The sequence below is a fragment of the Podarcis muralis genome, chromosome 13 (assembly GCF_964188315.1).
Source record: "Podarcis muralis chromosome 13, rPodMur119.hap1.1, whole genome shotgun sequence".
Taxonomy (NCBI): domain Eukaryota; kingdom Metazoa; phylum Chordata; class Lepidosauria; order Squamata; family Lacertidae; genus Podarcis; species Podarcis muralis.
In genome coordinates this window covers 1,049,507-1,075,729 of record NC_135667.1, presented here as the reverse complement: position 1 = coordinate 1,075,729, position 26,223 = coordinate 1,049,507, and the positions used below count along the sequence as shown (strand labels likewise).

The window sequence follows — 26,223 nt, the reverse complement described above, 5'->3', positions numbered from 1 at the left end:
GGAGGCAGGCAGATGGGGCAATCGATCCTGGCACCCCAACCTTTGTCTTGTGGGCCAAGAGGGCGGGGCGGCCCTGGGATGAGGGCCAAGGGGAGGGAGCCGAGGGCCAACAAGGCAGGTGCCAGGCAGGGCTGGGAGTCAAAAGAAAAGAATCTGACATGCCTTGTCTCCTTTCGGAGGAGAGCTCAGCCAGGTCCCCTTTGCCTCACCTGGGTGACAGCAGCGTCCTTATCGCAGGCCCACCTGGCTACCAAAGTGCAGGCGGCAGAGAGAGACTTGTGCATTGCAGCCGCGGGCAGGACAACATCCTCTCCTGGACAAGTGAGCCTCTTTCCTCCTCCTCCTCCTGCCCCACATGCTGCCCCCTTCCCGAGGGCACGGCTGAAGGGGAGCAGCTGGGCTTTGGGATGCAGGTCAGAGGCCACCTGTGCTGAACACACCTGCGTCTTCTCCCTTCTGCCAAGGCAGGGGCCCCTCCTGGCTGGAGTCCTGCTGCAGATCCCCCCCCACAACTCCCCCCCTGTGGATTTTCTCCCCAGGATCTCTTCCTGCGACCCAGGGTCAGAAGATGGCTCTGAAGAAACACCTGGAGGCCCTTAGCGTCTTCCAGTTGGTCCTCACCTTCCTCTTCTTTGGTAAGTTGGGAGCTGGGGTGGGTGGGAGGGAGGGGCAGGGGGTGCTCAGGGAAGAGGGGCAGCGTGGCCTCCTCCTCTTCCTGGGACCATGGCCCTTGGGAGGTCCTCTGGCAGGCCAGGCCCCTGTAATAAAAGGAAAACTGCCCTTCTTCCCTTATGGGGGACACAAGAGCCCTTCTAGAGTCCTTTGTAGGTTCTCCATCGGTCGAACAGAGGCCAAGCAGAGAATATTGAGAAGCAAAGCAGCTAGTAAGCCTGATCTTTATTGAACTGTTGCAACAGGGTGCTCCCCTCACCACACGCAGGAGGATGGAGGAGGACCCTGAACAAAGGTGTGCCCGCCCTTATATAGACATTTTAAATTGCCCACCCTGGAGTCCATGACCACCCCCAGATACATCATACCTACATCACAGAAGGGGCGGTCTACAACAGAAATCTGAGTGCGTTGTTTACCTCCTGTCTGGCAGGTTACCTGTTAACGCTCACTTGATTGGATACCCTGTGGAGCCTGGCCAGTCTTTTGTGGTGACAAATACTTAGTTCCTGAGCCAGGTCACAGGCTCACCCTATTCACACACAGACATACCCTTCAGACAGGATTTGTGAAGGAAAAGACAATGGGGAGGCTTTTCCATTTTTCTTCGACCTTGCAGAGAAATCGTTTGGTCAGTTTGGTGGTCAACATGGTTCCAGGGCTGTTTTCCTGTGCTGCTTCAGACATGTGGTTTATATATTTATGTACGTGTTTACTTGGTACATTTATGAACATTTATTATATATATAAAAGACCTTAATTTCTTTATTTCACCCCCCTCCCCCAAAAGCCAAACCCCCTCTTCTTTTCAAAGCACCTTTGGGCCAGGTGAGTCTGGACTACGCAGTCAGCACCTCAGGGGGTTGGGCTAGATGACCCTGGGGTGCCCCTTCCAACCTAAAATGTTCTTCTGGGTTTAGGGGGGCTTCAGATCACATCCTCGGGGGTCCCGTGAAATCGGAGTTGTGGTCCCAGGCAGGGCCTCTGAATCCCAGTGAGGGGGAAGCGCTGCTCTTGCGCTCAGAGTTGGAAGATATATCGATATATCATCCAAAACTGGTTTGAAGTCCACATTGTGATATTGTTGTTGTTGTTTAGTCGTTTAGTCGTGTCCGACTCTTCGTGACCCCCTGGACCAGAGCACGCCAGGCACCTCTGTCCTCCACTACTTCCTGCAGTTTGGTCAAATTCATGCTGGTAACCTCGAAAACACTATCCAACCATCTCGTCCTCTGTTGCCCCCTTCTCCTTGTGCCCTCCATCTTTCCCAACATCAGTGTCTTCTCCAGGGAGTCTTCTCTTCTCATGAGGTGGCCAAAGTACTGGAGCCTCAGCTTCAGGATCTGTCCTTCCAGTGAGCACTCAGGGCTGATTTCCTTTAAAATGGATGCGTTTGATCTTCTTGCAGTCCATGGGACTCTCAAGAGTCTTCTCCAGCACCATAATTCAAAAGCATCAATTCTTCGGCGATCAGCCTTCTTTATGGTCCAGCTCTCACTTCCATACATCACTACTGGGAAAACCATGGCTTTAACTATACGGACCTTTGTTGGCAAGGTGACGTTTCTACTTCTCAAGATGCTGTCTAGGCCTGTCATTGCCCTTCTCCCAAGAAGCAGGCGTCTTTTAATTTCGTGACTGCTGTCACCATCTGCAGTGATCATGGAGCCCAAGAAAGTAAAATCTCTCACTGCCTCCATTTCTTCCCCTCCTATTTGCCAGGAGGTGATGGGACCAGTGGCCATGATCTTTGTTTTTTTGATGTTGAGCTTCAGACCATATTTTGCGCTCTCCTCTTTCACCCTCATTAAAAGGTTATTTAATTCCTCCTCACTTTCTGCCATCAAGGTTGTGTCATCTGCATATCTGAGGTGGTTGATATTTCTTCCGGCAATCTTAATTCCAGCTTGGGATTCATCCAGCCCAGCCTTTCGCATGATGAATTCTGCATATAAATTAAATAAGCAGGGAGACAATATACAGCCTTGTCGTACTCCTTTCCCAATTTTGAACCAATCAGTTGTTCCATATCCAGTTCTAACTGTAGCTTCTTGTCCCACATAGAGATTTCTCAGGAGACAGATGAGGTGATCAGGCACTCCCATTTCTTTAAGAACTTGCCATAGTTTGCTGTGGTCGACACAGTCAAAGGCTTTTGCATAGTCAATGAAGCAGAAGTAGATGTCTTTCTGGAACTCTCTAGCTTTCTCCATAATCCAGCGCATGTTTGCAATTTGGTCTCTGGTTCCTCTGCCTCTTCTAAATCCAGCTTGCACTTCTGGGAGTTCTCGGTCCACATACTGCTTAAGCCTGCCTTGTAGAATTTTAAGCATAACCTTGCTAGCGTGTGAAATGAGTGCAATTGTGCGGTAGTTGGAGCATTCTTTGGCACTGCCCTTCTTTGGGATTGGGATGTAGACTGATCTTCTCCAATCTTCTGGCCACTGCTGAGTTTTCCAAACTTGCTGGCATATTGAGTGTAGCACCTTAACAGCATCATCTTTTAAAATTTTAAATAGTTCAACTGGAATATCATCACTTCCACTAGCCTTGTTATTTGCAGTGCTTTCTAAGGCCCATTTGACTTCACTTTCCAGGATGTCTGGCTCAAGGTCAGCAACCACACTACCTGGGGTGTACGAGACATCCATATCTTTCTGGTATAATTCCTCTGTATATTCTTGCCACCTCTTCTTGATGTCTTCTGCTTCTGTTAGGTCCTTACCACTTTTGTCCTTTATTATGGTAATCTTTGTACGAAATGTTCCTTTCATATCTCCAATTTTCTTGAACAGATCTCTGGTTTTTCCCATTCTGTTGTTTTCCTCTATTTCTTTGCATTGCTCGTTTAAGAAGGCCTTCTTGTCTCTCCTTGCTGTTCTTTGGAAATCTGCATTCAATTTCCTGTATCTTTCACTATCTCCCTCGCATTTTGCTTGCCTTCTCTCCCCCGCTATTTGTAAGGCCTCGTTGGACAGCCACTTTGCTTTCTTGCATTTCCTTTTCATTGGGATGGTTTTAGTTGCTGCCTCCTGTACAATGTTACGAGCCTCCATCCATAGTTCTTCAGGCACTCTGTCCAGCAAATCTAAATCCTTAAACCTGTTCCTCACTTCCACAGTGTATTCATAAGGGATTTGACTTAGATTGTATCTTACCGGCCCTGTGGTTTTTCCTACTTTCTTCAGTTTAAGCTTGAATTTTGCTATAAGAAGCTGATGATCTGAGCCACAGTCAGCTCCAGGTCTTGTTTTTGCTGACTGCATAGAGCTTCTCCATCTTTGGCTGCAGAGAATATAATCAATCTGATTTCGATGCTGCCCATCTGGTGATGTCCATGTGTAGAGTCGTTTCTTGTGTTGTTGGAAAAGTGTGTTTGTGATGACCAGCTTGTTCTCTTGACAGAACTCTATTAGCCTTTGTCCTGCTTCGTTTTGATCTTTGTTTTGCCCTGCTTCGTTTTGATCATTGTGATATTGGTTTCATTTTTTTTAAAAAAATTATTTATTTGGTTTTTCAAATCAGAATTTGGCAATCACATATGCAGCATACAACATAAAAACAAGATCCCACAGAATCTCCTCCCCCCCCCCCCCAGGTGCCTTCTTCTCTGTTCTCCTGGTCTACCTGCTCTTCACCTCCTACTGGCCTATCAGCGTCCTGTATTTTGCCTGGTGGATCTTCGACTGGGATACGCCACAGAGAGGTGAGTTCGATTCTCCCCAACCAGGGCCGGATTTGGGTTTGATGAGGCCCCAAGCTACTGAAGGTGAAGGGGCCCTTTATATGTCCAGCTGTCCTTTGTCCACAACAAATTGTCACTGTTTTTTGAGTTGAATATATGCTATATGGTAATTGATGGACCTAATAAGTATCTAAAGCCATGCAAGCAGTCCATGCAGATCGTAAAGGAAAGGTAAAGGGACCCCTGACCATTAGGTCCAGTCGTGGCCGACTGTGGGGTTGCGGCGCTCATCTCGCTTTATCGGCCGAGGGAGCTGGCGTACAGCTTCCGCATCATGTGGCCAGCATGACGAAGCCGCTTCTGGCGAACCAGAGCAGCGCACGGAAACGCCGTTTACCTTCCCGCCACTTTCAGGTGCTTTCGAACTGCTAGGTTGGCAGGAACTGGGACCGAGCAATGGGAGCTCACCCTGTCACGGGGATTCGAACCGCCAACCTTCTGATCGGCAAGTTCTAGGCTCAGTGGTTTAACCCACAGCGCCACCCGCGTCCCAGATGCAGATCGTAGGTACCCCATATATAGAAATGAGCAAACCAGGGATAATTAAGGGAACTGGCTAGCAGGTGGGGCCCATGACTTACATCACAGGAGCCTACACAACACAAAACACTGTTGCTGTAGGTAGGCTTTATTTTATTTGTTTTTATCTTATATTTCGGAAATGTACATCCAGGGTTTTTTCCTTTATTTTTTGGGGGACTGGGGCCCTAAACTATAGCCTGTTTAGCTTATAGGTAAATCCGGCACTGCCCCCAACCCTACCCGGAGGGCAGGTGCAAGGCGCCTCTCCTTGTCTGAGAAGGGTGCTGAGCCCCACACCCAGACCCACACAGCTGGAGCTGCTGCCTCACCCTGCCCCTCTTCCTCCAACTCACCCCCTTCCCCTGGGGCAGCTTGCGACCATCCCAAACCTGTTTTCCTCACTGCTATTTACTGTTATCTATTTTCCAAGACAGCTTCCAATAAATGACACAATGGCAGAAGGCATTTCATCTCTCTCTCTCTCTCTCTCTCTCTCTCTCTCTCTCTCTGTATGTAGGGCAGAAAAATCAGCTGCATTTATTTATGTATTTATCATTATTTATTAAATTTTGCTATAAAAACACACACGAAATCCTGTAATTGACACGAATCAAAAGAACCCTCCCCAAAATATAACATAGAGCCATAGAATCATAGAGTTGGAAGAGACCACAAGAGCCATCGAGTCCAACCCCCTGCCAAGCAGGAAACACCATCAGAGCACTCCTGACATATGGTTGTCAAGCCTCTGCTTAAAGACCTCCAAAGAAGGAGACTCCACCACACTCCTTGGCAGCAAATTCCACTGTCGAACAGCTCTTACTGTCAGGAAGTTCTTCCTAATGTTTAGGTGGAATCTTCTTTCTTGTAGTTTGGATCCATTGCTCCGTGTCCGCTTCTCTGGAGCAGCAGAAAACAACCTTTCTCCCTCCGCTATGTGACATCCTTTTATATATTTGAACATGGCTATCATATCACCCCTTAACCTCCTCTTCTCCAGGCTAAACATGCCCAGCTCCCTTAGCCGTTCCTCATAAGGCATCGTTTCCAGGCCTTTGACCATTTTGGTTGCCCTCCTCTGGACACGTTCCAGTTTGTCAGTGTCCTTCTTAAACTGTGGTGCCCAGAACTGGACACAGTACTCCAGGTGAGGTCTGACCAGAGCAGAATACAGTGGCACTATTACTTCCCTTGATCTAGATGCTATACTCCTCTTGATGCAGCCCAGAATTGCATTGGCTTTTTTAGCTGCCGCGTCACACTGTTGGCTCATGTCAAGTTTGTGGTCAACCAAGACTCCTAGATCCTTTTCACATGTACTGCTCTCAAGCCAGGTGTCCCCCATCTTGTATTTGTGCCTCTCATTTTTTTTGCCCAAGTGCAATACTTTACATTTCTCCCTGTTAAAATTCATCTTGTTTGTTTTGGCCCAGTTCTCTAATCTGTCAAGGTCGTTTTGAAGTGTGATCCTGTCCTCTGGGGTGTTAGCCACCCCTCCCAGTTTGGTGTCATCTGCAAATTTGATCAGGATGCCCTTGAGTCCATCATCCAAGTCGTTGATAAAGATGTTGAATAAGACCGGGCCCAAGACAGAACCCTGTGGCACCCCACTAGTCACTCTTCTCCAGGATGAAGAGGAACCATTGATGAGCACCCTTTGGGTTCAGTCAGTCAGCCGGTTACAAATCCACTGAGTGGTACCATAGTCAAGACCGCATTTTACCAGCTTCTTTACAAGAATATCATGGGGCACCTTGTTGAATGCCTTGCTGAAATCAAGGTAGGCTACATCCACTGCGTTCCCTTCATCTACCAGGCTTGTAATTCTGTCAAAAAACGAGATCAGGTTAGTCTGACATGACTTATTTTTCAGAAATCCATGCTGACTATTGGTGATCACAGCATTCCTTTCTAGGTGCCCACAGACTGTTTGCTTAATGATCTGCTCCAGAATCTTCCCTGGTATTGATGTCAGACTGACTGGGCGATAATTATTGGGGTCCTCTCTTTTCCCCTTTTTGAAAATAGGGACAACATTTGCCCTCCTCCAGTCTGCCGGGACTTTGCCTGTTCTCCAGGAATTCTCAAAGATGACTGCCAGTGGTTCTGAGATCACATCTGCCAGTTCTTTTAATACTCTTGGATGCAGTTCATCTGGCCCTGGAGACTTGAATACATCTAGACTAGCCAAGTATTCTTGTACTATCTCCTTAGTTATTCTGGGCTGTGTTTCCTCTGCTGAATCATTTGCTCCAAATTCTTCAGGTCGGGCATTGTTTTCTTTATCGGAGAAGACTGAGGCAAAGAAGGCATTGAGGAGTTCAGCCCTTTCTGTTGTTTTGGTTTTTTTATAATAATATTTATTGCTTTTAAAAGTTACAAAAAATAAAAAAGATATATAAGAAAGAGAGAAAAGACAAAAAAGAAAAAAGTAAGAAAAGAAAAAAGACAAGAAAAAAGAAAACCAAAAACAATACAATATATAAACCATACAGACACACCCTAAACCCATTAAACTAAACACATAAACGAAGCAAAATAAAAACAATTTAAAAACATCCCTCCTTTTCCATACCCTGTCCTTCATTCCCTTGTTTCCTTGACTTCCCCACACCTCCCTTTTCGCATCCCACTTCTGGTATCTGTTTCAGCAAATCCTTTCCATCCCTCTCTATTTTCTGTCATATTATAAATGACATATTCTTTAGCCTTATTTCCCATTAAAAGTAAGTTACTTATTGAGATGGGATGATGAGCTGCTTGTGCGTAAAATCCTAGTCCCTCAGAGTTTGATCAAATCCGCAAACCTCTGCCTACGACGGAGCCCCTCAAGCATGGCTTCGTCAGTCGCTAGCAGAATCCGAAAGTGGGCGCTTACGGAATCTCTTCCAGCATAAAAGCTCCTTAACGGAAACACGTCTTCTGGACTCTCGGCGCGACAGTTTCCGGCGAGGAGTGGGTGTCCCTATAGGAGGTCTCGAAACCTCCCCACTGTTTTCGCTGGAAGTGTCTCTGAGCCATCCCTCCGACTCACTTTCCCTTGGAGTTCCTTCTCTCCCCCTGCTGGTTCCCTCTTCAGCTGCTAAGTCTCTCTCAACCTCAGTGAGCCCTTCCACCTCCTGTCCTTCCGATGGCAGTTCCCTGACATCCACCTCCCCTCCAGGGCCCCCTTCACCCCCTCCCGTCCCCTCCTCTATGGGCGGTGAGGAAGCAAAACCCCTGAAAGAACCTCCCTCATCTTCCGAAGTCTCGAACACTTCCCTCCACCTGTTGCTGTTCCTGGTCTCCCGGTACTCCTCGTCATCGGAGTCAATTCCTTCTTCCAACTCCGATTCCGTGAATCCTTCCAGTTCCTCTTCCTCGTCGGTGGTGCCGAAGTACTCCCTCCTGAACCTTGCTACAGGCTGAGGTTTCCTCGGGAACCTTTGGTGGAACGTTTCTATTAAGACCTCGTCATTGACATCCTCTGCAGTCACCCAGGTGTTTTCTGACTCCGGTTCCCCTTCCCACGCTACCAAATACTCCACCTGATTTCCCTTCCACCTGGAATCGATGATTTCCGCTACATGGCTGCTGCGTTCCCTTTCTTCTAAGGCTGGTCCCCTGGTGTACTCCCCTTCACGTCCCCCCCTGTACGGTGACAGTAAAGACCTATGGAATACTGGGTGCAATTTCATGTGGTTGGGTAACCGGAGTTTGAAAGCCACTGGGTTGACCTGCTGAATGACCTCAAAGGGTCCCAATCTTTTGGGTCTCAATTTCTTACAACCCCCTTTGAACGGCAACCCTTGGGTTGACAGCCACACCTGATCCCCCACTCTTATGGTTTCACCTTCCCTTCTGTTCTTGTCTGCCTGCCTCTTATATTCTTCTTTGGCCCTTTCTAAGTTGAGCTGGAGCTGACGATGGATCGCTTCCATCTCTTCTACAAAATGTTCGGCCGCCGGGACGCTCCATTTCTCCCCTTCTCCCCCTGGAAATGCCCTGGGGTGACACCCGTAATTAGCCAAAAAGGGGCTCATCCCTGTAGACACATTCTCTGCATTATTGTAGGCAAATTCTGCCAGCGCCAACTTTTCGACCCAATCGTTCTCTCTGTCATTGACATAACACCTCAGGTATTGTTGGAGGATACCGTTTGCTCTTTCCGCCTGCCCGTTGGTTTGACCTCCACGTGCAGTAAGCTCATGAGCTTCCTCCAGAACCTGGACATAAATTGTTTGCCTCTGTCTGAGACCACCCTCAAGGGGGCGCCATGCAACCGAAAAATGTGTTCTACAAACAATTTCGCTGTCTCTTCCGCTGTGACTGCATGTGAGCATGCTACAAAGTGGCACATCTTTGTTAACAGGTCTACTACTACCATGATGGCTGTTTTCCCCTTGTACTTCGGCAGATCCGTCATAAAATCTATCGATACCGCCTCCCATGGCCGTTCTGGTGTGGGTAATGGTTCTAATAACCCTGCCGGCGCCCGCCTTTCCCCTTTGGCTCGCTGGCATTGGTCACACCCTCTTACATACTCCCTTACATCTTCCCTCACCTTGGGCCACCAAAATTCCCTGGTAACCAACCACATGGTCTTGTGTTGCCCAAAATGCCCCGCTGTGGGGCTATCGTGCAACTGCTTGAGTACTCTCCCCCTCAATTCTCCTTCGGGTATATACAGTGCCCCTTTGTAATACAATGCCCCATTTCTTTCCTCAAAGCCTCCGGGGCTCTCTCCCTCCCCCCTGAGACCTCTAAGCTTATCCTGGGCGTATTCATCATTTTCCGTTTCCTCTACCAGTTCTCTTTGCCCCACTAGTGCCGCCCCACACACCCAGCGGTCCTCTGGGATGACATGTCTCTCTTCGGTTGCTCCCTCCCCCTCCAAATACTCGGGTTTACGTGAGAGAGCGTCCGCCCTGACGTTTTCTGGGCCTGGCACATAACAAATTTCAAAGTGGAATTTGGAGAACTCCTGGGCCCATCTCACTTGTCGTTGGTTGAGCACTCGTGCCGTTCTCCAATACTCTAAATTCTTGTGGTCTGTGCACACTTGCACCTTATGTTGTGCACCAATTAATAAATGTCTCCATCTCCGGAACGCTTCGTGAATGGCGAGTAGTTCTCGGTCATACACCGTGTAGTTCCTCGGATTTATTCAGCTTCCGCGAGAAGAAGGCACACGGTCTCCACTCCGACTTACTCTTCCCCGGTTGTAGAAGCACCGCCCCTACCGCCCGGTCTGATGCATCGGTTTCCACTCTCATAGGTTTTTGTAAATCCACATGCAGAAGTTGCTCTTCCGAAGCGAACGCCCTTTTCAGTTCTTCAAATGCTCGCTCCGCCTCCGCCGTCCAAACAAATTTCTTCTTGCTGCTGAGACAGTCAGTGATGGGAGCCGTCAAGTGGGCAAAGTTCTTGATGAACTTCCGATAAAAGTTTCCAAACCCTTGGAATCTTTGCACATCCTTCTTCGTTTTCGGTGTTTTCCATTCCAGTACCGCTTGGACCTTGCCTGGATCCATGGCCAATCCCTTGTCTGACAAGCGGTACCCCAGGAATTCCACCTCCTTGGTATGAAACTGACACTTCTCCAGTTTCACCCACAGCTGGTTAGCTTGCAGCTTGCCCAACACTTCTCGGACGTCCCTCACATGCTGCTCCTCATTCTCTGAATATACCAACATGTCGTCTAAGAAGGCTACACAATTCTTGTAGAGCAAAGGTCCCAGGACGTGGTTCATAAACGATTGAAAACACGCCGAGCCTGCTTGTAGACCGAAGGGCATAACGAGATATTCAAAGGCTCCCAAAGGGGTGAACGTGGTGGTTTTCCATTCATCCCCCTTCCTTATTCGTATCAGGTTATACGCCCCCCGCAGGTCCAGTTTTGTAAAAATCTTTCCCTTCCTCACCCTAGTCAAAATGTCATCAATTCGGGGCATAGGGAAAGCCAGAGGTTCCGACACTGCATTCAGGGCCCGAAAGTCCACTACAAGCCTCGGTTTATCTGTGTTTTTTTTGTCCACAAAAAACACTGGGCTGCCCCCCACCGCTCGGGACTCTGATGAAACCTCGCTTCAGGTTTTTGTCAATGAACTCCCTTAACTCCTGCATCTCCCTGTCTGACATAGCGTTCAGCTTGCCCACTGGGAGTTGGGCCCCAGGGAGTAGATTGATTTGACAGTCAAAGGGTCTATGCGGCGGCAGTTTGTCTGCTTCCCTTTCGCTGAATACGTTGCTCAGATCTGCGTATTGTGGGGGCACCTTCCCTTTGTCCGTTACTTCCATCCCTGCTAGGGTGACTCTGGCCCCTTCCGGAACCTTCCCCTCTTTGCAGTGTTCTAGGCAATGCGCTGACCCAAAGGAGACCACTCTCTGATGCCAGCCCACTAGCGGATCGTGTAGCGCCAGCCAGCTCATCCCCAAAATAATGGGAGCTCCTCCCAAGGTGGCCACATTAAACGCTATCCGTTCGGTGTGCCTTGCCACCCTCATTATCATCGGGACAGTCTGTTGGCTAACTTCTCCTCCCAACAGCTCCCTCCCATCGATCGTGGTCACCTGCAAGGGGTTTCTTAAAGGGATAGTCTGTATCTGGTGCTCAGCTGCAAACTCCTTACTCATGAAATTACAGGAGCTGCCTGAGTCCAATAGCGCCTTTATCTTCAGTGGGTGTCCATTTGGCAGCTCTAGTAACACCTCTATCACTAAAGCAGGTCTTGGAGGTTCCGGCGTGGGCACTTTCACTGCTCTTTGGCCTGGCTGCTGTGCCCCGACGGTGGCAGCCAGGCGTTGGCTTTTACTTGCTCCTTGGCTTCCTCCTCCTTTTCCCCAACAGCTCCCGCCATCCCTTGCCATTCCTTTCTTTGTAGGCAGACTCTGGCAAAGTGACCTGGCTGTTGGCAGAGATAACATTTCTTGGCGCTCTTCCCCTCCTTCTTCCGCCCTTCACTGGGATTTGAAACTGCGCGCGCCCACGCTGTTCCAATTTCCATCGGCTCTGCCGGCGGGAAAGGTGGCTCTGGAATCTCTGGAATGCGGAAATCCCTCCAACGTTCCCCTTTCCCTTCCCGCTTTTCCAAAGCTCTCGCCTCCTGGCGTGCTCCTATGGTCAGCGCGGATTTGGTCAGCTGGTCCATAGACTCCGCCCTGGGCGCCCGGGAAAGTTCGTCTTTCACCGCCGAAGAAAGCCCTTCTTCGAAAAGCATTTGAATGGGCTCCGCCGATAGATCCCACCCCAATTTATGGATCAACATGGTAAACTCAGTCCAGTACTCACGGACAGATCGGCTCCCCTGTTTGCAAGCCATTAACTGTCTGCGCACCACTCCCTGCTCAATGTCGCTGGAAAACATCAGGTCCATGGCGCGAAAAAACTTCCGCGTATCCTTTAGGATCTCATTATTCACTGCCATCAGGGGCCTAACCCAGTCTTTGGCCCCCGCTTCGAGATGGCCAATCACAAAAGCCACTCGCGACTCCTCGTCGGGAAAGTCATCAAACTGCAGATTGAGAGCATATTGCATCTCTGTCCTAAAGGCGTGATAGTTCCTGGGATCCCCCCCAAACTTCTGCACCAATCCTGGCACCTTTCGTGCGAACGGGGTGGTTTTTCCCTTTTCTGCATCCTGAGCCCTCCTCTCCTCGAGCCTCGCCGTCTGCAGCGCTAGCTGGACTTCCAACACCCTGTACCTTTCTTCCAGGCTTGGACCCACTCCAGCTCCTCCTGCTTCTCCGGTTTCAGCTGGGTTGCTCATGATGCCTCTCCCTGCACAAGCTGCTTTCAGAGACTTTCGGATTGCTGAGATGGGATGATGAGCTGCTTGTGCGTAAAATCCTAGTCCCTCAGAGTTTGATCAAATCCGCAAACCTCTGCCTACGACGGAGCCCCTCAAGCATGGCTCCGTCAGTCGCTAGCAGAATCCGAAAGTGGGCGCTTACGGAATCTCTTCCAGCATAAAAGCTCCTTAACGGAAACACGTCTTCTGGACTCTCGGCGCGACAGTTTCCGGCGAGGAGTGGGTGTCCCTATAGGAGGTCTCGAAACCTCCCCACTGTTTTCGCTGGAAGTGTCTCTGAGCCATCCCTCCGACTCACTTTCCCTTGGAGTTCCTTCTCTCCCCCTGCTGGTTCCCTCTTCAGCTGCTAAGTCTCTCTCAACCTCAGTGAGCCCTTCCACCTCCTGTCCTTCCGATGGCAGTTCCCTGACACTTATATATACCCAACTATAGCATTTCTGCTAAATCCATAAAACATCGTTCCACCATTTTTCCAACAGTTATTACTTTAACAATATTTCTAAATAAACACTTTAAATTTTCCAGTAATCTTCCACTATCTCCTCTCCCTGGCTTCGGATTCTGCCAGTCCTTTCCTTTCCGTCAATTCCATATAGTCCGTCAACCTGGTGATCTTATATCCGAGGCTCTTAAATCTCCTTCCAAGTCCCTTCTGCAGGTCTTCTTCATATTCTTTGATGTTCAGGAGCGGATCTCGGGAAAATTCCAGCCTAGCAATACTTTTGTTCCTTCTGGACAGTTCAGCCAAAATTCCAAAGTTAAAAATAAAGTCCATAGAGTGTTTCAGAACGTATTTCAGGATTCCTCCAATTCTAGAGACCCCCAAAACTTCAGGCTCCTCCAGACCCAAGTCCATGTCCCAAAAGTCAATCAATACCTGGATAGAGGGTTCTTTCCAACTTTCCTTCTTCAATCCAAGCCGGAATCCTAACCTCAAAATTTGACTTTTGCTAGATTCAGTCATGAAAGACCTCAGTTTATAATCCTGAATTTGCTTCTGAGAAATTGAGGATCCCGCTTGTGCTACTTTTGGTTTCACATCATCAGCTTTCTCCTTTTCCTCCACCATTTGTCCAACCAAGATATGTTCCTGTACCAAATCCTGAATTGTTTCTGTATTGGTACTCACTTTTTGACTCAAATTAGTCACGTTCTGTTCCAAGTTGTCAGTTTTAGAGATCATGTCATCTGTCTTTTTATGCAGCTGTTCCAGCGTGTAGTTTATCTTGTATAATGCAGTCACAATAGCTTCTCCTATCAACATTTTGAATGGTCCAAGGTCAGACTCTGGTTTTCAGAATCTTTATCTTGCAGCTGGGGATCTCTCTGTTGCACTCCTGTAGCAATTTCACATGCTCCCTCTAGAGGGAAACAGTCTCCGTTTGTATCAATTCTTTCAAGCACAGCTCAAGCAAATAACAATAGTTTCAATTTTCGGTTACTTTCTCCTCCATTTTTAAATGCAGAAGAGGACAATGGAAACAGTGCCTTATTTTAGCTAGCTGTCAAATCCATTCTGTCAATGAACATTCCCCGAACGTCATCTGGCAGCCCTTTTCCAGGTTCAGAGCAGTGGCAATTTGATTTTCACTCTCTTCTGCAGGCACACTAGATCCAAAACTCCCCCCCTCTTCTCCTGCTTCCAAGAGGGGTTATATATTTTTATCCAGTGGGAATTTAATCCTTTATCAAAAGCTTTCAAAGACTTTAGCTTGTAACGTCTTTGCTTCAATCTATTTACAAAAACGGGAGGCGGACTTCCTGTTTAGAGCCTTCCCGCTTTCGGCGCCGAATTAAAGTGTTTCAAGGTCCAATTTTCCGTTCTACTCACGGGTAGTCGTTTAAAATCCAATTGTCCACAGGAAAAAGTCAGCGCTCTCCGGCAACAGCAATGCGGCTTCACTCCATGAAAGAAGCGGTCGATTCAAAGCACCGTGCCGCTCACCCCACGTCGCTCCGGATCCTCAGAACAGGGTTTCCCCGCGAGTAGGGGATGCGCAAAGGGTGCAAGCCGAATCCCAAGTTCACAGGCTTCTCCCGCCTGTGATTTCTATGGGTCTCCGCCTTCACCGTGGCGGTCAGACCCTGCTTTTCACGGAGCAAGTTCCTCCCGATTGGAGGAGCTCCGCCATTGCCGGAGGCGCCAACCCGGAAGTCCCAGCCCTTTCTGTGTCCCCTGTTTGCATTTCACCATCTTCTCCTCGGAGTGACCTCACTGTTTCTTTGTTCTTCCTTTTGCTACGAACATACCGTATTTTTCGCACCATAGGACGCACTTTTTCCCTCCTAAAAAGCAAGGGAAAATGTGTGTGCGTCCTATGGAGCGAATGCAGGCTTTCGCTGAAGCCTGGAGAGTGAGAGGGGTTGGTGCGCACCGACCCCTCTCGCTCTCCAGGCTTCAGGAAGCTGTCCGCTAGCCGTGGGAGACCCAGCTTGGGGGACAGCAGGGAGGCGCAGCGCCACTATCCCGCTGTTCCTCGACCTGGTTCGGTTTCCCTGACCTGCTTTTGGGGGGGAAATAAAGGGAAATTTTTTTCCCTTTATTTCCCCCCCAAAAAACTAGGTGCGTCCTATGGTCCGGTGCGTCCAATCGTGCGAAAAATACGGTACCCATAAAAGCCTTTTTTGTTGCTTTTAACCTCTCTAGCAAGCCTGAGTTCATTCTGTGCTTTAGCTTTTCTGACTTTGTGTCTACACGTGCTGGCTATTTGTTTGAATTCCTCTTTGGTGGTTTCCCCCCTTTTCCATTTTTTGTACACATCCTTTTTTAATCTTAACTCAGTTAAAAGTTCTTTAGATAGCCACCCTGGCTTCTTTAGGCACCTTCCATGTTTCCGTCTCATTGGTATTGCCTGAAGTTGTGCTTCTACTATCTCCCTCTTAACAAACTCCCAGCCATCATGAACTCCCTTTCCTTTTAGTATTACTCTCCATGGGATCTCACCCAGCACTTCCCTAAGTTTTATGAAGTCGGCTTTCTTAAAGTCAAGAAATTGAGTCCTAGTATACTTGGCTGCTCCTTTCCGCTGTATAGTAAACTTCAGAGGAGCATGATCACTCGCGCCTAATGATCCTTCCACTTCTACCCCACTAACCAGGTCATCAACATTGGTTAGGACCAGATCTAAAATGGCTGTTCCTCTTGTTGCTTCTCCCACTTTCTGGACAATGAAGTTGTCTGCAAGGCCAGTGAGGAATCTGTTTGACCTTATGCTCTTGGCTGAGTTTGACATCCAACAAATATCCGGATAATTGAAGTCCCCCATTACTACTATCTCCCTTCCTTTTGCATGCTTGGCCATCTGTTCCAGGAAGGCATCATCTATGTCCTCCGTTTGGCTTGGGGATCTATAGTAAACTCCCACAATGAGGTCTCTGTTATTCTTCTCTCCCTTAATTTTGACCCAAATGCTCTCACTTTGGCTTTGAGGTTCTAAATCTTGGATCTCTTCACAGGTATACACATCCCTGACATATAACGCCACTCCTCCTCCTTTCTTGTCTGGTCTGTTTCTCTGAAATAGATTGTATCCCTCCATTATTACATTCCAATCGTGGGACTTATCCCACCAGGTTTCAGTGATTCCTATTATGTCATATTTAGTTTGCTGTTCCAAGAGCTCAAGCTCATCTTGTTTATTTCCCATGCTTTGCGCATTAGTGTACAGACATTGAAGTCCATTAATCATTCCCCCGTGTCTCTTATTTAAGGATTTTTTCCTCCCACCACTAGGTCTGCGTCCTGTTTGCTCCATTTGGTCTATGACATTTGGGTGATCATCTTCATCAATGGATAGACTCCTACCTTCAGGAGCATAGAATCAGAGTTGGAAGGGACCCCAAGCATCATCTTGCTTCTCGTTATTGATTGATTGATTGATTGATTGATTGGAATTTTATTTATACCCTGCCCATCTGGCTGGGCTGCACCAGCCACTCTGGGTGGCTTCCAACACACACACACAATAATAATAAAATATCTAGTATTAATAGTAAGAATCAGATCCTAAATAAAAAGTCACAATAATTTTAAAATAATTTATACCAAGTAAAGCAATATGCAATAATCCATTGGAATCCAATAATAAACACTAAAATTGAACATCAGCACGTCATAATTAAATGAATTTTTAAGCAGAGGTCGGGTGGTCACCTGCCAGGGATTCCTCAGCTGTGATTCCTGAATTGCAGGGGGTTGGGCTGGATGACCCCTGGGGGGGTCCCCTTCCAACCCCACAGTTCTCTGACTCCATCCCCTGCCTGAACCCTTGTCTTCGCAGGTGGGCGCCGCAGCGACTGGGTGAGGCGCTGGAGAGTCTGGGAGCTCCACCGGGATTATTTCCCCATCAAGGTATGAGAAGGGGGCTGGCCGGGTCTCTGGAACCCCTGGAGACCAGATCACAGAGAAGCAGGAGGTGGCAGCCGTCAAAGGCTGCTGCCCATGGAATCTGCGCACTGCCTCTGACATTCAGGTGGGGGTCCAAGTGCCAAAGGACTCGCCCCTCTTGCCTTGCAGCTGGTGAAGACGGCCGACCTGCCCCCGACGCGGAACTACGTCCTGGGCTCCCACCCCCACGGGATCATCAGCACGGGGGCCTTTTCCGCCTTCTGCACCGAGGCCACGGGCTTTTCCCGCTCTTTCCCTGGCCTCCGCCCCAGCCTGGCCGCCCTCGCAGGGCTGTTCCGCATGCCCGTCTACCGGGAGTACATGATGAGCTCAGGTGAGGCCAACAGAGAGAGGAATGGTTGGGGGGGTGGGGAAGTGGGGTGGCCCCTCCCCTAAGGACCATCTTCAAGAACCCTGCCTGGCCCATCCAATGGGAGGAACCACCCCACTCTCAGGCGTTTGTTTGTGCAAATGATGATGGTGATGGTGATGAGGATAATAATAATTATTATTTATACCCCGCCCATCTGGCTGAGTTTTCCCAGCCACTCTGGGTGGCTTCCAACAGAATATTAAAGACACGATAAAACACCAAACAGGGCACCCTTCACATGTCTCCTAAAAGTCAGATACCGTAGATTCTGGCATATAAGACGACTTTTTAACACCGGAAAATTCTCTAAAATGTCAGAGGTCGTCTTATATGCTGGGTAAGGGGTTCGCTGGGCAGCGGCAGTGGGCAGCGGGCTCTGCGCCGGGAGGAAGCTGCCCAGTGATGCTAAGCCGGTTTTGCTGGGCGGCTTCCTCCCGGTGTGGAGTGGCCAATATAGGGGGTCATCTTATACGCCCAGTTGCCTAATATGCCGTAATCTACGGTAATTGTTTTTCTCTTTGACATCTGATGGGAGGTCGTTCCACAGGGCTGGCACCACTACTGAGAAGGCCCTCTGCCCTGTAGCTTCACTTCTCGTAGGGAGGGAACCGCCAGAAGGCCCTCGGAGCTGGACCTCAGTGTCCGGCTGAAAGATGGGGGTGGAGAAGCTCCTTCAGGTCTACTGGGCCGACGCTGTTTAGGGCTTTCAAGGTCAGCACCAACACTTTGAATTGTGCTCGGAAACGTACTGGGAGCCAATGTAAGTCTTTCAAGACCGGTGTTATGTGTTCTCAGCGGCCGCTTCCAGTCACCAATCTAGCTGCCGCATTCTGGATTAGTTGTAGTTTCCGGGTCACCTTCAAAGGTAGCCCCACATAGAGTGCATTGCAGTAGTCCAAGCAAGAGATAGCCAGAGCATGCAGCACTCTGGCGAGACAGTCCGCGGGCAGGTAGGGTCTCATCCTGCGTCCCAGATGGAGCTGGTAGAAAGCCGCCCTGGACACAGAACTGAGCTGCGCCTCCATGGACAGCTGTGAGTCCAAAATGACTCCCAGGCTGCGCACCTGGTCCTTCGGGGCCACAGTTGTCCCATTCAGGACCAGGGAGTCCCCCACAGCTGCCGTCCCCTGTCTCCCCAAAACAGTACTTCTCTCTGGTCAGGATTCAGCCTCAATCGGTTAGCCACCGTCTCTCCTCCAACCACTTCCAAACATGCTGATCCTTTGCCAGCGACCCTTTTGCACTTTAATACACTCGCATAATTTCAGAGTTGGAGGAGAATCGCGAGGGTCCTCTAGTCCAACCCCCTGCAAAGCAGGGAACCCCTGGAGATGTTTCACACCCACAAGAATGTTTGCTTTCTCCCACTTCCAGGGATGGTCCCGGTCAACAAAAGGTCCCTGGACTTCCTCCTGAGTGGCCCCCCCGGGCACGCGGTGGCCATTGTGGTGGGGGGTGCGTCCGAGTCACTGGACAGCGCCCCGGGAGAGCAGCGCGTCCGCCTTCAGGGGAGGAAGGGATTCGTGCGCCTGGCGCTGCAACACGGGTAGGGGCACCGAGGGGGCAAGGGGTGTCTGAGGGGGTGTTGGGTGCAGGTCAGCAATATCTCGGGCTGCGTGAGCATAGCAGTGCTTCCTGGTGGATTTTGCCCCAATGAAGCAATTGCGAGAACTGAAGATCCTTGCCCTTCCTTGTTGTATAATTTTTTATTACATTTTTCTTACGTTTTCACAATAACCTTCCTAACAAATAATTCCGCTGTTCCATAAGTTGGCTTCCCACCTACACAGTGTTTTTACTCAAAGCTTTTCTACTGTGCTGTATCTTCATCTATTACAAAAAGATTAGTACAGTGGTGCCTCGCAAGACGAAAATAATCCGTTCCGCGAGTCTCTTCGTCTAGCGGTTTTTCGTCTTGCGAAGCAACCCGCTTAGCGGCTTAGCGGCTTAGCGGCTATTAAAAGCTTAGCGGCTTAGCGGCTAAAAGGCTATTAGCGACTTAGCGGCTTAGAAAAAGGGGGGTGGGAAGCGAAAAAAATCACAAGACTTGCAAGACGTTTTCGTCTTGCGAAGCAAGCCCATAGGGAAATTTGTCTTGCGAAGCAACTCAAAAACGGAAAACCCTTTCGTCTAGCGGGTTTTTCGTCTTGCGAGGCATTCGTCTTGCGGGGCACCACTGTACAATTATTTTGTCATTTTTCTTCTGCTGCTTTTATCTCAAATCCTGTCCGTGATTTCATTGGACTGTAATATTTGTTAAGTAATCCACAAATGGGCTCCACCCTTCTGTAAAAAGTTCATCATTCTGATCTCTTAATTTTGCTGTGAGCTTTGCTATTTCTGCCTAGTCCATGTCTTTCAAAAGCCACTCCTCCTTCGTTGGGACCTTTGCTTTTTCCCAATTAAGTTTTCTCTTAATGTTTAACAGACAGTGAATTCCATATGCTAAGGTCCCTGACTTCCCACAGCCTAGCCTACCTCGCAAGGTTCTTGGTTGAATTAAATGCTCTCCCTGACCCGACATTCCATCTGTGAGTTATGAGCCATAACCTGGTCTTCTGAACGTCTGTTTCGACTGTGAACAGCTGAGTGCTTTGGCATCCAGCACTCTTCTGATGCGCCACTCTGCTCCTCCCAGCTTCAGCAGAGTATAACAGATAGCGTGTGTGTAGGAAACAGTTGTAGGGACGATTCAGAGTGAAATTCGCCATTTTCCAAGCTTCCGCCCAGAAGCGTTGTGGTAAGCCTGAGTCAAAAAGCATCACTTCCACCGCTTCCTGGAACGTTCTGTTCCGCCTTTCTGCCACCCCATTTTCCTGTGGTGAGTGCAGAACCGTCAACCTGTGACGTATCCCTTTCTGGCTAAAGTAATTCTGCAACGCAGTGAACTCCCCACCGTGGTCTGATTGGAAACTGGAAACCCTCAGTGAGAATTAGAGCTCCACTGCAGTGACCCACTCCCTCAGCATGGTGGCAGCTTCACCCTTGTCCTTCAGAAGTATCACCCAGCTGTTTCTGGAGTAATCATCTGTCAAGGTTAAAACATATTTAGCCCCACCCAGACTTGCAACAGGCATAGAGCCACAAATATCTACATGAACCAACTCAAAAGGTTTCTTGGTTACGCTGTCAGACCTAGGATAACTGCACGTTTTTACCTTTGCCTTCTTGCATACTCTGCAATCCAGGAACTTAGCACATGACTTCATTTTGCATCCCTCAGTGCACCCTGGTATTTTTCTCACATATCCCCAATTGCAGGGGGACATCTTCCTGTGCCACAAATGATGACACATATAGTGCATAGGAACATTTGCACACTGTGCCTGTGCTGACCCAGTGTTACCCTTACCTGCTTGAGATGTTTCCAGAATAGCCTGACATTCAACACTGAATGCTGTTCAGTGTTCCAGTCCCGCCCCTGGAACTAGAGCATACATTATTCTCAAAGCAAACCTTAAACCCATCTCTAACTAGAGGAGACACAGACCATAGACAGCATTTCATCCCTGGGACCACAAATGCTTCCAGTTCAGCCTGCAAAAAAGGAACAAAAACAGAGCCAACAGTTGTCAGCTGTCTCTTGGATCCACCGGCAAGCGTGACGGTTTTTCCTTCAGAAACGGCTCTGCAGTTCCGCATTTGGCCACCAGATGGCAGCAGATGTTGACTGGCTCCACTGTCGATCACCCAGTGCTGTACATTGCTCTGGTCGCTGTCCTTCACCATTGCCATGGAAACTGCCAAATGATGTGACTTGGACCAAGGCCATTGCAAGGCCTGGGCAACCAGATTAGGTGCAACTGCTGGGTGACCTTGGGCCAGTCACACTTCTTTGAAGTCTCTCAGCCCCACTCACCTCACAGAGTGTTTGTTGTGGGGGAGGAAGGGAAAGGAGAATGTGAGCCGCTTTGAGACTCCTGAAGGGGAGTGAAAGGCGGGATATCAAATCCAAACTCGTCTTCTTCTTCTAAGAAGCGATTTATTGTACAGCAGCAAAATAAATCAACGACCACGGAGAGCGTGGCGACATGCTGTCTCTCCCTCTCTCAAAACAGAAAGTAAATTCTTCCTCCTCTTCCTCCTCGCAGGGCTGACCTGGTGCCCGTTTACACCTTCGGGGAGAACGACATTTACCAACAGATCCGCTTCCCCGAGGGCAGCTTCGCTCGCCGCTTCCAGCTCGGTTTCAAGCAGCTGACCGGCTTCGCCCCTTGTCTCTTCAGCGGGAGGGGCCTCTTCTCCAGCACCTCTTGGGGGATCCAGCCCATGGCTGCCCCCCTCACGGTGGTGGGTAAGGACCCACAAGGCTCCTCGTTCCTTCCTTAGCCTTTGCCCTGCACCCCAAAATCCCCCCAACTCACCAACCTGATTGCAAAGAGCCACAAACTCTTCAGAATCGTATAAAACAGCAGGTTCTGGTGCATCTCCCTTCTGCCCTCTCTTCGAACTGAATCGGAGACCTGTGGAGTTGAAAGGGACCCCCAAGGGTCATCTAGCCCAACCCCTCTGCAATGCAGAAATCAAACGAGCTGCCTCGTTTTATGGGGCTTGCTATGGAGGGAGCTGCCATTGTGTGCGTGTGTTCACACACACACACACACACACACACACACACACACCCCGACTTCCTTCTCCCCTTCCTTGGAGGTTTCTAAGCAGAGGTTGGTTGGCCATTAATCAAGGGGTTGGGCTAAATGACCCTTGGGGTCCCCTCCATTCCTGCACCTAAGCCACCCCTGAAACCCAAGGCCAGAGTGCAAAGCTGCTGGGGTGGGGAGGCCCTGGCTGCCATGGGTGGGGGGCAAGGGGCAGAGCAGACCCCCCAACTGTCCATGCTTCTTCTCCTTCCTGCAGTGGGGAAGCCTATCCCGGTCCCGCTCCGCCCGCGCCCCACTGAGGACGAGGTGAACAGCTTCCACGCTCTCTACATTGAGGCCCTGAAGGAGCTCTTTGACGCCCATAAAGAATCCTGCGGCCTCCCGGCCTCCCAGCAGCTCCTCATCACCTAGAGGGACCCAGACTTGACCCGAAGCAGCATCAGGGGACACAAGGTTGTGATGGGGGGAGACACGCGGGAGTCTTTGCCCCCCCCATCCCCATCTGTACACACTGATACGGAAGGGGGGCATGTCTTCTTCACCCTTCCGCCGGTCACCAGAGGGTCCGACATGAGGGGCCCCACATGGACCCCTCAGCCCCCACACCGTTGCACAAGCACCACACTTTACCCCAAGCCCCATAAATAAAGTGCCTTTCCCCCCTTTCCTACACTGATCCGCTATTACGGGCGAAATAAGCCCAAACGTCTTATGCCTCGCCTCCCGCTCTATTTTTACTATGGGTAGACCGTATAAAGTTGTATTTCCTATCTTTTGAATGGGTGCTGTCAGAGCTGCCCGAGGTCCCAGCTCACAAAGGACCAACGCCAGTTCGTTGTTATATAAAACAGTCTTTATTGAATCTCAGTTTAGCTTTTACATCCGCGGCGCGCAGCTCTACGTCTCAAACTCTAGACCGCCGAAGCTCCGTCTGAGTCTCTTCCCCCCAGACACCAGTTTAAGACTCTAGCCTTGCTTCACCTTTTCCTCTGCTCCCTCCTCCTCTGGGTCCGCCTGTCCGCTGGGGTCTTCCCCTTCCTAGACTCTTCTGATGCTGAGTCCCCTGAGTCTTCCCCCTCCCTCCGGCGGGCTTTAGGACCTGGTTCCCAATCCGGGTTTTCTGCTGTCCCGCGCGCCTGTACATTTGAACTTGGCGCGCGCGCCCAGCCGGCCACCTTCCTCCTGACCGTTACACTGCTCCTGTCACTGCTTTCCCCTTCGGGGATGCTAGCTGGGTCTGACCTCCCCTCCGTCCCCCCACTCTCCGATAGAGGCGTGGTCAGCCCTGACTCCTCTTCCCTCCCTGCTGGAGGAGACGCTGGCCCTGACACATGGGACTCTTCTCCCCCACTACGCTCTGGTGGGGAAGCTGGTCCTGATCTCTAGCTGCTGCTTTGAGAGTCCCCACTGGCCCCTTGCTTCTGGTGCGTCCCCCCTGGGACCCCCCTTGCCCTGACCATCGGCGCCCCCTTCTGGGAATCTTCTGATTCGCTGGAGAGGCTCATGGAATCTCTCGGGTCACTGTCATTCTCCCCTCCGCTGCCTTCAGATTCTTCCCCTTCGCTCTCCATTTCCTCTCTCCCCTGTGCCTCTGCTCCTGAGCCCCTGACAGGTGCGTTCTACCCAATCAGAACCATGCATTCGTCTTGCAGAGCTAGCTCAGCGAGCTCCTGCATGTCTCATTTAACCTCTTACAAGCTGCTGACGGCTCCCTGCTGGGAGAACAATGGAATCGAAACTTGTGAACTCATAGAATGGCAGATGAAGTTGATGGACTACATGGAATTGGCGGAAATGACTGGCAGAATCCGAGACCAGGGAGAAGAGTTGATGGAAGAAGACTGGGAAAAGTTTAAAGACTATTTACAGAAATACTGCAAAATTAATGAATGTTAGAAAAACGTTGGAATGAAGTTATATGGCTTTAGTAGAAATGTTATAAGGAATTACCGTATTTTTCGCTCTATAACACGCACCTGACCATAACACGCACATCGTTTTTAGAGGAGGAAAACAAGGGAAAAAATTCTGAATGAAACAGTGGATGTATCATTTTTGTGCTTCATGCTGTGGCCACAGACATGTGATCTGATGGTGAATTTGGGGTAGCTCAATGCAAAGATCCTGAGGATCCATGTGGATCCATGCTTTTTAACCACATTTTTGCACCATTGCAGCCCCAGGCAACAGTGGGTGTGTGATTTGGGGGGGGGCAGGCTGCTATGTGATCTGATGGTGAATTTGGGGTGGCCCAATCCAAAGATCCTGAGGATCCATGTGGATCCATGCTTTTTAACCACGTTTTTGCACCATTGCAGCCCCAGGCAACAGTGGGTGTGTGATTTTGGGGGGGCAGGCTGCTATGTGATCTGATGGTGAATTTGGGGTGGCCCAATCCAAAGATCCTGAGGATCCATGTGGATCCATGCTTTTTAACCACGTTTTTGCACCATTGCAGCCCCAGGCAACAGTGGGTGTGTGATTTTGGGGGGGCAGGCTGCTATGTGATCTGATGGTGAATTTGGGGTGGCCCAATGCAAAGATCCTGAGGATCCATGTGGATCCATGCTTTGTAACTACATTTTAAGTGGGGAGGGAAGGAAAAACACAGAAGGGACAAGAGAGAGAGAGAGCGGTGTGCAGAGAAGCAGCTGGCTAATAATCCAGGAGAGGGATTTAACGGGAGGGAGGGAGGAAAGGCAAAAGTTTCCCCAAACCGAAGCCAGCTCTCTCTCTCCTGCATGTTTTCTGGCTGCCTGCGAGGAGCACGGAGAGGAATTAGAAGGAAAGACCTCTGCTTTCCCCTCTGCTTGCCTGGAAGGGAGGGGATTTGCCTGCTCTTTGTTCCGTTTGAGCAAACACAGCAACGAAACAGAGGAGGGTGGGCAGTAAGACCCTGAGGCAGAATGCAGGAAAGCAACCACTTCCTCTTTTCAGGTTTCCCTCTCCGACACAACGCACGATTGATTTTTGCTGATTTTTGTTCCTGCGCTCCCCTAATCGGCTCCAGGGACCCCCCACATTCGCTCCATAACACGCACAGACATTTCCCCTTCCTTTTTAGGAGAAAAAATCTGTGTGTAATAGAGAGAAAAATACGGTAAGTATAAATAGATTATTAGAGCATTAAAGGGAAAAATAAAGTTAGAATGTGTTAGACAATTATAGGATAGAAAATAGAGGAAGATGGAAAGGAATTGCTGAAACAATCAATACAAAAAGGGAGGTGTGAGGAGGTCGTGGAAATTAGTGAAAGGAGGATAAAATATTGAAATTGGACTGTGTTTTAAATGGTTTTTGTTTTGTTTTGTTAGTTGTATGTTAGTGTTTTGTAGGGTTTTTTTGTTAATTATTATTATTGTATTGTATTATTGTATGTTTTTTCTTTTTTGGTTTTTTGTAGTGTTGTGTTCAATTTGTTGGAAAACTAATAAATATTATTATAAAAAAAAAATAAACTTGTGAACTCATAAAACTGTCAAATCTCGCTACAATGTATCCATTTTGTTTCTGACTTCAATTGTCAATATAAAATGGGCTAAAATCTTTAAAAATTCATATAAAATCAACCACAACACCGATTTTCTTGCTTTAGGCGCTCAATTTCTCTAGGACTCCATGACACCTCCCCTGTCCTCCATAATCCCTCAAGCGAGGTGCCACGTACTCTCAGGAAGACCCTAATCCTGTCAAATCACTCTGCCAAGCCTTTCCTCTGGGCAATGCCAGGTGGCAGACTATGCATACATGGACCATTGTCTTCTCATCACCGGTACTCAGGATGTGCTTATCTGCGCATATCTCCAGCTCTGCATATTCCCCCTCCCTCCTCCATATGTTAATCCTGTGTAACCCAACCTCTTCTTAATGTATTCATGATGTAACTGTGATGTATTTTGCACTGTATTCTGGGACACGGAGGGAAGTTTCAAAAGTTCATGTCACCCCTTTCTCGCTGTGCAATCTCGCCTTGAACCTGTTGCGCAATAAACCTGGATCTTCTGCAGCTTGCTCCTGTCTCCGGCTGAGCTCATTTTCCTCCGCAGGGACCCGCGGACTTAGTCCAACGAGCTGGGTGGCAGAGCAGCCTCACATCCAGATTTTACCATAACAACACCATTTCCAATAAAAGG

The 26,223-nt window shown here is 49.2% G+C and overlaps 2 protein-coding genes across 3 annotated transcripts in view; both read left to right on the top strand.

Moving 5' to 3' along the window:
- The window catches only part of LOC144325188 (2-acylglycerol O-acyltransferase 3-like), a 97,716-nt gene that overhangs the window by 38,727 nt on the left and 32,766 nt on the right, over positions 1-26,223 (top strand). The gene's annotated exons all lie outside the window — the stretch shown is intronic.
- On the top strand, positions 520-26,101 carry LOC114582883 (2-acylglycerol O-acyltransferase 3-like). Of its 2 annotated transcripts, none has more exons than XM_077916720.1 (7): positions 520-635; positions 4,271-4,378; positions 17,010-17,080; positions 17,246-17,450; positions 18,864-19,035; positions 21,581-21,783; positions 22,347-26,101. In XM_077916720.1, the coding sequence occupies exons 1-7, from the start codon at positions 569-571 to the stop codon at positions 22,499-22,501; spliced, it is 981 nt and encodes a 326-aa protein (XP_077772846.1). In that variant the 5' UTR covers positions 520-568; the 3' UTR covers positions 22,502-26,101. The 2 variants fall into 2 exon arrangements, with proteins under 2 accessions (XP_077772846.1, XP_077772845.1); XM_077916719.1 differs by lacking the exon at positions 520-635 and adding an exon at positions 833-1,376.